This window comes from Oscarella lobularis, chromosome 3, assembly GCF_947507565.1.
Source record: "Oscarella lobularis chromosome 3, ooOscLobu1.1, whole genome shotgun sequence".
Classification (NCBI taxonomy): Eukaryota; Metazoa; Porifera; class Homoscleromorpha; order Homosclerophorida; family Oscarellidae; genus Oscarella; species Oscarella lobularis.
Genome location: NC_089177.1, coordinates 3,330,623 through 3,341,937, shown reverse-complemented (window position 1 = coordinate 3,341,937; position 11,315 = coordinate 3,330,623). Strand labels below are relative to the sequence as shown.

At 46.3% G+C, this 11,315-nt stretch overlaps 6 protein-coding genes across 8 annotated transcripts in view; 2 read left to right on the top strand and 4 right to left on the bottom strand.

Annotated features, from left to right (window-relative positions):
* The window catches only part of LOC136184426 (protein VAC14 homolog), a gene marked incomplete in the record, with an annotated part of 3,409 nt that extends 2,893 nt beyond the window's left edge, over positions 1 to 516 (top strand). The window contains 2 exon segments of the mRNA XM_065971329.1: positions 53 to 203; positions 279 to 516. Coding sequence (XP_065827401.1) covers positions 53 to 203; positions 279 to 435 — 308 coding nt within the window.
* LOC136184451 (NADH dehydrogenase (ubiquinone) complex I, assembly factor 6-like) lies at positions 7 to 2,953 on the bottom strand. Of its 2 annotated transcripts, none has more exons than XM_065971360.1 (9): positions 1,917 to 2,049; positions 1,759 to 1,860; positions 1,653 to 1,709; positions 1,319 to 1,606; positions 1,231 to 1,261; positions 1,049 to 1,178; positions 894 to 985; positions 772 to 833; positions 7 to 717 (listed from the first exon to the last, which is right to left on the bottom strand). In XM_065971360.1, the coding sequence occupies exons 2-9, from the start codon at positions 1,803 to 1,805 to the stop codon at positions 507 to 509; spliced, it is 918 nt and encodes a 305-aa protein (XP_065827432.1). In that variant the 5' UTR covers positions 1,806 to 1,860; positions 1,917 to 2,049; the 3' UTR covers positions 7 to 506. The 2 variants fall into 2 exon arrangements, with proteins under 2 accessions (XP_065827432.1, XP_065827433.1); XM_065971361.1 differs by lacking the exons at positions 7 to 717; positions 772 to 833; positions 894 to 985; positions 1,049 to 1,178; positions 1,231 to 1,261 and adding exons at positions 2,105 to 2,207; positions 2,270 to 2,368; positions 2,451 to 2,531; positions 2,587 to 2,686; positions 2,734 to 2,953 and having other exon boundaries at positions 1,425 to 1,606; positions 1,917 to 2,050.
* Positions 2,954 to 3,084: 131 nt separating this feature from the next.
* LOC136184422 (uncharacterized) lies at positions 3,085 to 6,585 on the bottom strand. The gene is made up of 12 exons (XM_065971324.1): positions 6,000 to 6,585; positions 5,904 to 5,949; positions 5,753 to 5,835; positions 5,574 to 5,645; positions 5,443 to 5,512; positions 5,316 to 5,391; positions 5,165 to 5,262; positions 4,890 to 5,114; positions 4,182 to 4,768; positions 4,034 to 4,122; positions 3,324 to 3,967; positions 3,085 to 3,267 (listed from the first exon to the last, which is right to left on the bottom strand). Exons 1-12 carry the CDS (start codon positions 6,486 to 6,488, stop codon positions 3,218 to 3,220), a joined length of 2,529 nt encoding a protein of 842 aa, XP_065827396.1. The 5' UTR covers positions 6,489 to 6,585; the 3' UTR covers positions 3,085 to 3,217.
* A 98-nt stretch (positions 6,586 to 6,683) lies between these two features.
* Positions 6,684 to 7,776, bottom strand: LOC136184456 (ribosomal RNA small subunit methyltransferase NEP1-like). Its single transcript, XM_065971366.1, has 7 exons — positions 7,629 to 7,776; positions 7,473 to 7,574; positions 7,276 to 7,417; positions 7,153 to 7,211; positions 7,053 to 7,104; positions 6,887 to 6,987; positions 6,684 to 6,820 (listed from the first exon to the last, which is right to left on the bottom strand). Exons 1-7 carry the CDS (start codon positions 7,737 to 7,739, stop codon positions 6,707 to 6,709), a joined length of 681 nt encoding a protein of 226 aa, XP_065827438.1. The 5' UTR covers positions 7,740 to 7,776; the 3' UTR covers positions 6,684 to 6,706.
* A 970-nt stretch (positions 7,777 to 8,746) lies between these two features.
* On the top strand, positions 8,747 to 9,663 carry LOC136184465 (nuclear envelope phosphatase-regulatory subunit 1-like). Its single transcript, XM_065971375.1, has 6 exons — positions 8,747 to 8,791; positions 8,837 to 8,908; positions 8,959 to 9,029; positions 9,086 to 9,195; positions 9,266 to 9,320; positions 9,374 to 9,663. Exons 1-6 carry the CDS (start codon positions 8,764 to 8,766, stop codon positions 9,422 to 9,424), a joined length of 387 nt encoding a protein of 128 aa, XP_065827447.1. The 5' UTR covers positions 8,747 to 8,763; the 3' UTR covers positions 9,425 to 9,663.
* LOC136184443 (transmembrane protein 64-like) lies at positions 9,610 to 11,291 on the bottom strand. Of its 2 annotated transcripts, XM_065971351.1 has the most exons (3): positions 10,595 to 11,291; positions 9,696 to 10,148; positions 9,610 to 9,646 (listed from the first exon to the last, which is right to left on the bottom strand). In XM_065971351.1, exons 1-2 carry the CDS (start codon positions 11,249 to 11,251, stop codon positions 9,699 to 9,701), a joined length of 1,107 nt encoding a protein of 368 aa, XP_065827423.1. In that variant the 5' UTR covers positions 11,252 to 11,291; the 3' UTR covers positions 9,610 to 9,646; positions 9,696 to 9,698. The 2 variants fall into 2 exon arrangements, with proteins under 2 accessions (XP_065827423.1, XP_065827422.1); XM_065971350.1 differs by having other exon boundaries at positions 9,610 to 10,148.
* Between the last annotated feature and the right edge of the window lie 24 nt (positions 11,292 to 11,315).

The following is an 11,315-nucleotide window of genomic DNA, read 5'->3' as shown; positions in this document are numbered from 1 at the left end:
GGTCTAGATGGGTTTTTTTTCCTCTCTCTCTTATCTTTTTTTTTTGTGCCAGATCTTCGTCTCCAGTTGCTCGAACCGGAGAAACACCGGCATCTTCTCAAGTCGCTCTACGGCCTGCTCATGCTTTTGCCGCAGACGTCCGCATTTACTTCTCTACATAATCGACTTGGTTGCATTCCCCAGGCTCAAACGGAAGTGCAACAGTGAGAGAAAACGGGTCAAAGGGGGGGAGAAAAAAAACGAAAATACCTTCAAACCTTTTCTTCTTCTTCTTATAGAAAAAAGAAAGAGGTGGAGTCGAGACGAACTCGACTGCTACAGAGAGTCGATTTCGAAGCAATGCTACGTCATTTCGACAAAGTGCAGCACAAACATTCCGAAGAGGCGCGCGAATTGTTGCTAAGAGACAGGCGAACTCCCGTGCAAAAATCGTAGAAGTTTCGGTCAAAATTTAAAATGAGATCATGGGTTTGTAGGGGAAGGGGGAAAGGGATCACGTGCTTATCTTATCTTTTACGGCGACGAGTGCTTTCGCTTTTTCTCTCTTTCTTCTTTTCCTTCTTCTTGTGACGCTTTCTCTTTGAAATATCTTCCCGACGATCTTTCTCGCTGTCTCGTCTCTTTTTCTTCTTCGTTGGCCTCTCGTCTTCGGATTGCGAAGGGGAGTCCGAATCGCTCGACGTCGCTTCATTTAGCAACGCTTTCAATCGTTCCACCCTCGAGAAAAAATTAGCATTTTTAATTAAAATCTCTTTTTGTGTTTTTACTCACTTTGCTAATTTTTCCTGCCGCTTTGTATTTTTCAGATAATTGTGCATGGGATCTTCGTGAGCCTGCATCGCTTTTAATTAGTCGTCCACAATGAAGCAAAACGACTACTAGCGTCAATTTACAGTTCTAATTTTTTCCAAAGCGGAATTTCCACTAAGAAAGAACGGACATTCTCTGTCTCCCGTTCTGTGACCGTAAGCCTTGCATCTCCAACCTGAGAAAACCCCGGATTTACTTCATTGGCGTAATTCGTTTTTTCTTTTTAATTAATTATTACATTGCATGACTTTGACTTCCTTTCCAAGCGGCATCCAGAGTCCTTTCGACGGCGCCTGCGCTAGGAATTTTCTCGCTTCTTCGTTTTGAGGAAGATCGGGGATACAATCTTCGGGTTTTTCTTCTTCTTCCTGCAAAAGATGAGACTCCTTCTGGCGCAAATCAACGGCTTACGATTCTCACCTTGACCATTCCGGGAGGCGCATACTCGTAGCTAGAAAAAAAAAGCGTCTCTTCGCGAAACTCGTCGAAATGGGGGGCCCTCGCTCACAAAGTCTCGATGTGCGCCATCGGATTAGCTACTAAATCTACTACTGGAGCAGATTTAGCGTCGGATGACGAGGATTTCTTTCTTTCTCGCGACTTTTTTCGTGCACGATCGGCCATGGTCAATGTCGCGTGCGTTACGAGAGATAATTTTTTTTTATCACGACCAATAATAGCGAATCCTTTGCCATAGCAACGATGCCGGAAGTGTAGTCGAGCGAATTTGCAACTTTCGATCGAAGATGTCAAAATCGAGACGTTGAATATTTCGCAAGAACATTTCGCAAGGAACCTAAAAAAATTTCAGACAAAAAAAGAAGAGATACGTATAAACTTACGAAGGGCAAAAGAGCGAGTTTGGCTGACTGCGGAAGTTTTCCAGATAGAGACTTTGCCTAAAGACCTCAAAATAAAAATTTTCAATTATTATTAATTAAATCTCACAGTCTCGAGATGACTATTCGCCTGACTCGCCAAATCAAAGACAACATCCTTGACGCCTTTACTCGACTTCCCTCGAATGACGTCCTCGTGAGAAACGCTATGCTAAAAGACCCAAAATATTATCCCACGTTTTGAATCGTCTTCCAACAGTTCCTTACTAGAAGAAGTATGTCTTGTGGCAAGAAGACTCTCCTGTATCGACTGTGATAGGGCGTTGCCCTTAGCAGTGTCACAATCGCTTCTGCTTTGCCAAGATGACTGGCTGCGTGATCAGCGTGAACATTAGCAATATCTGAATATACAGCAGAACTAAAATTTCAGATCGTTTTGCAACGTTTTCCCCCACCCATTGTTTCGAGAGTCAAATAGAAAAGAGACGACGTCGTTTTTTCGCCGTATTCTTCTACTTCTTTGAGATTGCGGTAAGGTTTATCGTCAAGGTTTTCGTTCTGAAGAACGCTGGCTTGTTATTCTATTACACAGTGAGTGCAATCGCGTCTCTGTCTCCTACTCGCGCTTCAATAATATTTGCCAGCCATCGTTTCGTCAATTTTTTACGCTCGATAGCTCGGCACAATGACGTGGCTACGGGATGCTGAGGCGGAGTCAGCTAGGAAGGAAAAGAACCCCAGTGCTAACCAAAGTGTCAATGTCTACTAAATGAGATGGGGATATCTCAGTTTGCTATGCACCTTATACACATTTTCTATTGCTTCGTGCCAAAATTGAATTCGAAGTTTTCCTGTCGTTTTGTCCGTGATGGAACTTCGAATCTGGAGGAGAAGGGATTATTTTTTTTGTGTGTTGAAAGTCTTTTTGCAAGTGCACCTTAGCTAGCTCAACGTTGAACGCTCTAAGAGCAATAACGTCATCCCGATATCGCGACGGAAGTAAGAGAGCGCAGAGATAGTGCTCGTAGTCGTGATTTCTGAGCGAAAACGAGCTCGAAATTAAATCGCATTGTCGCCTTCGTACTTGACTAAATTGAGACAATAACTCGAATCCACTTTTCGAGTACTGGACGAAAAGAAACGTACAAAAACCCGTGTCATTTACAGTAGTGTCATTTAGCTAGCGTGCGCTGCCTCGTCGCCGGCGACGACGGCGCGGTGCCGCACTTCATTCGCTAAAAGATCGTTCTGTACAAAAGCTAAACTCCAGCAATTAATTAATTAATTAATTAAGCAGGCACCTTCCCAAAGCATATAAAAAAATATGGACTTGGTTGATGCAAGAAAAAAAAATACAGTACGCTACACACTGCTAGTGAGAATTCCGCACAGCCACATACTACGTGTGGAAATGAGAAAGAATCAATGAGAGGTGTATAGGAATAGCAATAGGTTTAATGAATGTTTTTGATAATAATAATAAAGAACTATGATTTCTTGTGTGGCGGACACTATAGTAGAAATACTCGAAAAAAAAGAGAGAGACCGCTATTGAGGCACGCGAGACATCAAGATTTCTTCCCGTCCAACTGCTTAGAACTTAGATTCATAGAAAAACCTAAATAAAGGAACTAAAAGAAAGCTCGTTCGTCTTATACCTCTTCTTTTTCTTACTGCTAAGTTTTCCTTTGGATTGAGTGCATTGAATACCCACGTGACCAATCTCTCCACAGTTAAAACACGATTTCTCTTTTGGCCCAATATAATTGGCCACAGGCCGTTGTCCCTGCTGCTGACGTTGCCCCTGCCCCTGCTGTTGCTGCTGCTGATGATGATCCTGTGTTTGACGCTGATGCTGCTGTTGCACAGGCACAAAACTCGCGTGAAAAGGCGGTCCACCGTAGACGCTCTGATGAAAAGGCGGCAGCGGCGGCGGCGGATAGAGAAGAGCCTCGTTCAACCGATACATGGCATGCGGAGGAAGAACGAAAGAAGCGGAATAGGGAGGCATGCCGACAGCCTTGTTTTGCGTCCCAATATCGCCGAATCTTCCTTCGCTGTCGTCGTAAGGAAACGTTTCGCTTACCAGAGGCGGGTCGCTTTCTGTAATTGCCGCCGCCGCCGCCGCTGTTTCGTCTCGTTTTTTCTTGTCGTTTTCCTCATCCTCCTCTTCGCCCGCCGCCGCGTCGACTCGGAGTTCCTGGAGGCTCGTCGACGCTTCGCTCATGCTCAACGAATCCAAATCAAGATCCGATTGGCTTTTGTGAAGAGACGGATGACTGCCGTTCTCTTCGAAGCCTTTAAAATCGGGGTTATTTCTAAGAAGAGAGAGAAGGGAACTGAGAAAAGCGCGTTTCGCAAAAGGGCCCCCGCTGAGTTTCTACTTTAAAAATTCTCGATTCTTTATAAACTTTCGTCTTGGACCCTCAGTGAGACCGAGCGACTCCAAATCCTCTTCGGAAAATTGACAAATCTATTTCGCAATCACCAATTATTCCCCCCTAATTTAATTAATTTAGTCACATTCCAAACCTCTTCAAACGACACGTCTCCAAACTTCTTATAATACTTGTGAAGTCTCAACGATTTCAGCCAATCGTAAAACGTCTTCACGTCAGACGAATGGGGCTTCGGTCCGGGACTCGACGACGACGACTTCCTCTGTCGATTGCCAACGGGCGACGACAAGGAAGACGTCGCCGATAACGTTACTTTGTTCCTAAATTGCGACGTAGGAGCGCTTCCGCTCGATGACGTCGGACTGGGCGACGAACGTCGATCGTCTTCCACTACTGGAGGATGTTGACGTTGCCGTGGCGATCGCGTGTTGCTACGCGGTTGGGGCGACGGATACGAATGACGGTTGCTATGGAGTTGATGTGGAAGTTTGTTGAAGTAAGGGTGGTGGGGGTAAGGAGGAATCGAGTGATGGGGCGACGGCGGCGGAGCGAATGGGGGTGGACGAAAGGAAAAATTGCCGCCTTGCGGCGGAAAATACATTGGCGGAAGAGGAGGCGCGCCGGGATAGAAGGAATGATATAGAGCGGCGGGAGGAGCCCCGATCAGAGGTACGGCTTTGGCGGCGTCATCTTCCGTGTCATTGTAATAAATATAGGAATCTAGAAAGATAATAGTGAGAGGGAACCCACCCCCTATATATATATATATATATATATATATATGTATATACATTCTCAAAATAAACAAGGGAGAGACAGTAATCAAAATAAAAAACTGTACCTTGTGCAGACGTGGCTCCAGGAGAGAAAACGTCGTTGCCGTCGCCGTCACCATCGTTATCATTAGTATCTGCGGAGGCAAAGTTTCCGTCACCGTGATCCTCTTCTTTGGTTGCCGTCTCCTCCTCCTCCCTATTCTCCTCTTCACTACCCACGTGATCGGTGAAGGAATAGAGCGAGTTTGACTTCGACGGAAGTACGACGTCTTTCCACGCCTCCGCTAGAGCTAATAAAAAGAATAGACTATTATTTTCATTAGTCATTACGCGTCCCCACCGTCCGGAACAGTTCCGTCGAAATCCACGTGTTCGGCTTCGAAAAATTCCAACACGAGAGACGATTGCGACACGTGACGAGGAAGTTCAACGAGTTTCCTTTCAAAAAATCAATAATTATGGATATAAATGCTATAGAATTATTCTTTTACTGAGCGTAGTCTGCGATTTCGGGCAACCGTTTTTCGGCCAATTCTCTTGGAGTAATCGTCGACAAAATTTTTCTCCCTAATAAAGAAATGAATTTCACCAAAGAATAAAACATTTCAATTTTCTCACCAGGAAGAAAGGGGATGATACGATTCTTCTTATTCACCTGCCCCCCTTCCGCCGGAAAAGCATTGAGAAGCTAAATATGCATAGATAACCCATCCTCCCAAAATTCCTAGCGCGCGCGCATAAAAAAAAACCTTATGTTGAAAATCAAATAACTCCAAGTAGGTCTTCGAAACAATAGAAGTGCTACCGTCCGACCATTGAACCTTAGAACACAGAATACCAATGAACGAGAGATATAGAAATGCGCGTGACCTTTGTCGCGGGCTCTTGTACCAGTCAGATCCTCCCTGCCACGCCCACGCCCCCTTACCTCCATAGTGAACTCGAAGTCTTTTTTCTGCCCCGATCGCTTTTGAATTCCCGTCACGTCGATCGTTTCGAGCCATCGCGTCACTAGGCGACACATTTCCGCGCGTTTTCGACGAGCGAACGAGCGGAAAACATTCGAGGGGGGGGCTCACCTTTCGATGAGGAGCGACTCGACTCGGATTTCTCTTCGTAGGGCGTCTAGAAAGACGTAAAAGAGATCGTACGGCGCGCGACGCGTCTCGACTGACCGTCGATCCTTTCGAAAATTGCTCGATCCTCTGCCAAAGTCGCTTACGATGATCGAAACGGAATGCGGGATGATTGGCGGCCATGAGTAGGAGTAAGAGCGCCTCTTCGTAGACGATCGCGTCTTCCTTGAGCGTTCCATTCGGTTCGAGACTGTGCAGGAGCACGTCGAAGAGTTTCTCGCCGATCGATCGATTGTCCGAGCGGAGAAGAGCGAGTGCCGTCAAGAGCTTGTGACGCGTCGCTTTGTCGAGAAGCGAGAGCCCCGAATCGACGGCCTCTGCGAGGCTCGAAAACGCGACGACATTGTTCAGTTGGTGCTCGATGTTCTGCAGTTCGTGGTGATCCTTGCGGCAGACGTCCTCGAGAACGACGGCGAGATAGCGAAGTTCGAGAGGCGAGCAGAAACGCAGAACGCGACACAGGAAATCGATTCGACTCGATCCGGGCGACGATTTGAACCACGACAGGGCTTCGTCTTCCGTTAGCATGTCGCTGCGATTCGCCGGACGACTACTCGCGGCTCGTTCGTGCACGAAGAAGGGAGGGGGAGACGACAGGATTCGGGGGAGGGGGAAGTGAGAGACCCCTTTCTCGCGGGGGCGTCACTCGAAACGTCCCGTACAGAAATTATTGAATTGGCCTTGAGGCACGTGGCTAGGGCGTGAGTTCATAAGGGCGTGGTATTATGATTATTAGTATTATTATTTCAAACGACGTTCCACGCGTCTTCGAACGCGCAGCAAAGTTTCGTGCAAGTCAGAGCCGCAGATAAAGGATATTCGCTGATGGCTACGTCATCTTCCGTATAATCAACAGAAACCTTTTTGTGGAACAAAAACAACACGAATTGGCTTCATTACATTGATTCCATGCATGCATGCCATACCCGTCCGTGAGCCATTGCTCCGACGACAAAGACAATTGGCTCTTCTATTTCCGCTGCATATTCTCTCATTTTGACACATTTTTCAGCTTGAAATGACGTGCCTTAGAAAAAAAAAAGATCCATACCACACAAATCCCAAATCCCTTTGCCATTCATTTTACTGTACATATTTTTTTGCATCCAGTTGGAAAATGATCCGTTACGGGATTTTTAATCACCTAGATCAATTAAATTATTTCACAGGCAAAACATCGCGCGTAACGAACTTTGAGAAGCTTTTTCGGCCCATCGGCTGCCCTAATGCTCAGCTTATGAAGCAGCTGTACTAGAGAAAAGAACAAACACCCAATTTTTACCACGACAACAACAAAAAAATCCAAAAATTCTACCCATGAGTCCACAAAATCGAGGAAACGTTCGAGGTATTCTCGTATGAGGGCTAATCTCAATGAGAACATTTCTCTCCGTATGAAGAAACACTTGAAGATGACCGGCTCTATTGAGCGGACTATCGAGCAACATGAGAAGACACTAGAACAAAGAGAGCAATTTGCTAATCAGAATTAGCTCGAGGCTCCCATCTCGCCTGGTGAGTTATATCCGGTCGAGCTGAACTGAGATCGCGACCGTTTCTTCTAAGGATGCTCTTATGATCGTCGCAGTTCAGGAGTTCGAATTTTTTTCCACACTACAGTAGAGGAGTTTCGGCCGAGAACCGAGAATCGGGGTCCCCCCGGTTTACTTTCACGGTTTCTAATGAGCAGTTTTCCAACACGACTATCAGACGCTTGTCGGATGCTTTCGTTGTCTTCGGTATTTTAGCCGGCTTGGGTTTTTCTTCGTCCTCTTCCATTTCCTATCCGGGCGTCTAGGTGCGTTTCGAGAACCCCGTAGGACCCCATGTCTTCCGAACTCGAGCCTCGTATAGGAATACACGATTTCTCCGCGCGAAACGTTGACCAGAACATCTACTTTCGCGTTGTTCGCATGAAAGACAGCCTTCTAATATGGATCGGCGATCGAACGACGTTCACCGACCTCGCCGTCGCAATGCCGACGCGTTTCGTAGGCAAAAATTAATTTCTACATCACCTAAAATTTTTTTCGTCAGGAAACCATGCCAATAACGACAAAATTACTGGGCTCGTTCGACGAACTATCATCGGGCGCTCTCTCCCAGAAAATAGGTACGCGACACGTGCACGAACCGACGACCAATCACAGCTCGGCCGCACTTTTGACTGGTTTCCCTTTCAGCTAAGCGTTGCAATAAACAGTGCTTTGTGAGCTACAATCTACCGATTCCACTCGAATCCACGAAGGGATTCGTTGAAGAAAGGCTCCTAGAAGAACTGAAGACACACCCAGAAAAATTTTGAATCTGTTTTTTTCTAATTATTGTATACATAATACAAGTACAACATTGAACCAATGAGATTGGGAGTTTTTTCTCCTAGGCGCTACTGAGTGGCACTGACGTATTGCTCTAAAACGTCCCAAAAATGGTATCTAGTTTCTTCGCGATTTTTTTGTATCCTACTCATTTCGCCGGGTTTTGGCTTTCCTCCTTCCCACGGCGTGCATTTGATCGTCGACTGTTCCTGTTTCAGCGCTTCGGCTCTCGGTTCGGGCTTCAGTGCTCGTCGCAGCATCCTCGCGCATACATTCGAATACCGCAAATAGCTGAAAAACATCGAAACCGTATTAAACACCTCAAAAGAGGCCCCACCCTGCTAAACCCTCAACCCGCGCCCTCTAAAAGATCCTCATCGACAATCGAGCAGCATCGACGCGACGAAAACGCACCTAAAACCGGCGCTTCTCCACCACTGAGACATAATCGGTTAAACGTGATATCCGGGCTATCGACTACCAAAATGTCCTTAGTCATAGACCAAGCAGAAGGTAGGAATACACGGCTCCACTTTCCATCTGACCGACGTTTAGCAGATCTACGAGTGTTTGAACAGCGACTGATGGAGTGCATAAGCTCGCTGCAACCGGATGCATTCAAATGGAAAGGTTCTCGTTCTCTCCGCACTTCCGCTCGTTTCCACTGACGCTTACTTCAGTTTTTATGGTCGTACTGTGCGTTTGGACGTTCGTAACCGGTCTAGGATGGCTCACGGACTCGGAAAGCAATGCAAGGCGCTAAGACCGGAAAAAGAGAATTATTGTTCTATTGCTCGTCTCCCTTAGCTCTCCTTAGTCGAATCGCTAGTATACCATAAGGGATTTTCCATGGGCGTTGGAGCTCTTGCCTTTTTGCTGGCAACGAGTCTCTATCAAAAAGCGCTAGCCCCTCAAATGTAGGAACCAAAAAAATTGATATTCCAATACGGGTCTCTTTATCTTAATATTATCTTATTATTTTTCTAGCGTGGCTAGGAGATGTAGGAGTGTACTCAAAGAGTACAACATGTCATGTGACGATGTGAGCTAATTAATTATTTAATCGAACCTTCATATTATCCGTTTCGTTTTCAGTCAGGAAGACTCATCGTAAAAAGACAAAGACCAAATCAATCTGTTCAATAGATTGTTCATCTCTCTCTCTCTCCTCACTGTGCAAGAAAAAAATCATCTCTCTTTATCTTTTCTTTTGTCACGAGGAATGACTTTCAAGTAGATATCAACTTTGGATTAGAAGCCATTCTGGCAAATTTTAATTTAAAAAAGGGGTTGAATGTTTTGACTGTGACTGTGACCAAGTGGAGTGCATGTCCGGGGATGTTTTTTATTTTCTCACGTAGAAATAAACTTGAGAGAAACTTTTAGTCGAAAATAGGACACCAAGAAAAAAGACAACCTCTTAGTGCACATCATCATCATCATCATCAACGACATCCATCCGGGCCAAGACAGCGGAAGCAGATATGGAACGATGATGCTTTGTCTGCTTTGCCTTTAATATCCCATAGGGATCGAACTTACCACTACTCTTCCCATTCAAATTCACCAGACTATGATGCGAAGTGACGCGCAATAGACTCGGTTCTACAGTAAGAATTCGATTTCCCGTCTCGACGTCCTGCTGTTGACACGCGCGATTCAATTCGCGTCTCGCGCGTCGAATGACGTAGATCATGAGAAGAACGCTGATTGTTACCTGGAGAAGAAACATCAGGTAGCCGTTCACCTTATCGGCCATCACGTCTTCCATGGATCGAACGCTCGTGCCCATGTACGCGTTGAGAACCTGCGTCGGAAGCAGGCCGACCACAGACGCGGTAAGAAAGCGCGTCAGGGTCATATTCGTAATCTAGAAATAAATATTGATTTGTTAGGTAAACGTAGGCGTAACTGATTAGTTACTGTACTTTTTTTATAAGCGATAAATACATTAATCTATTAGGTAAAAGTGGGTGTCGTTACAGTACTTTTTTTATAAGCACATGCGCTTCTAAGTAGATGTGGACGCAAGTATGCACAGTTTATAAAACACCGCATTACAGACGCAGAAAAAGCTTCATTCGCGGCTACTTTGAGTATAGGCTAGTTTGGACTCCTAAAATGGCTAAAATCTACCTATCAGCAGCTGGCTGTGCCGTGGGGGTCACGCCCATTATTGCCATTAAAACGTGCTACTACCCTATGCGTCTGTTGCAAAGTCAGGAACAAGAGCATGCACTTATATAAAACAGTCAGCACTTTTACAGGCCATGTGCGATATAACGGGTAATTAATTATTTATCTTATTTATCTTACAGCGAACAATCCGTTTTGGAGTCCAAACGGAATTGGCGTGAGACGCGTCAGAGCGACGACTTTCCAACCGTTGCGTCCCTCGACGACGCGCATGACGGCTTTGAGGTGAGCCGACTGCAACTTCGACTCGACATAGTCCTTGAGCCAGTGGCGACAGACGAGAAAGGCGAGCGTCGAGCCGCACGCCACCGACCCGGAAACGATCAGGAAGCCGAGCGCGAGTCCGTACAAATAGCCGGCGGCGACGTTGAAGACGATATAGCCGAATGCCATTGGAAAGGAGACGATTGTGAAGAGAAGAAGAAAGACGAGACCCCCTTGCCAAATGGGGAGACTTTCGAGCCAGACAAGAACGACGCGAAGGTAGCCTTTGAATATGAATAAGACGATGCATCCGGCGAGGAGATAGAGAACGGCTGAGCCGGACACTTGGAAGCACGACGACGACGACGACGACGACGAGGTGGTGGACGATGGTGACGAGGCGCGCGATGAGTCCGGAAGGGGCCCTCCCGAACGATCGTCGTCACGAGGGCCGCCCAGACGAAGAACTTCGTCGAATTCGGTCGGTTCGCCTAGGCATTTGTGAACGTCGGTCGGAATACAGTCGACGCATCGGGCCGACGATGTTGCCGCAGCCGAATCAGCGGACATCATCGTGATGACTTCATCGTGAGAAATTGAGGTTGGATTTTTTATTTAGCGTGCGCTAAATACGCGA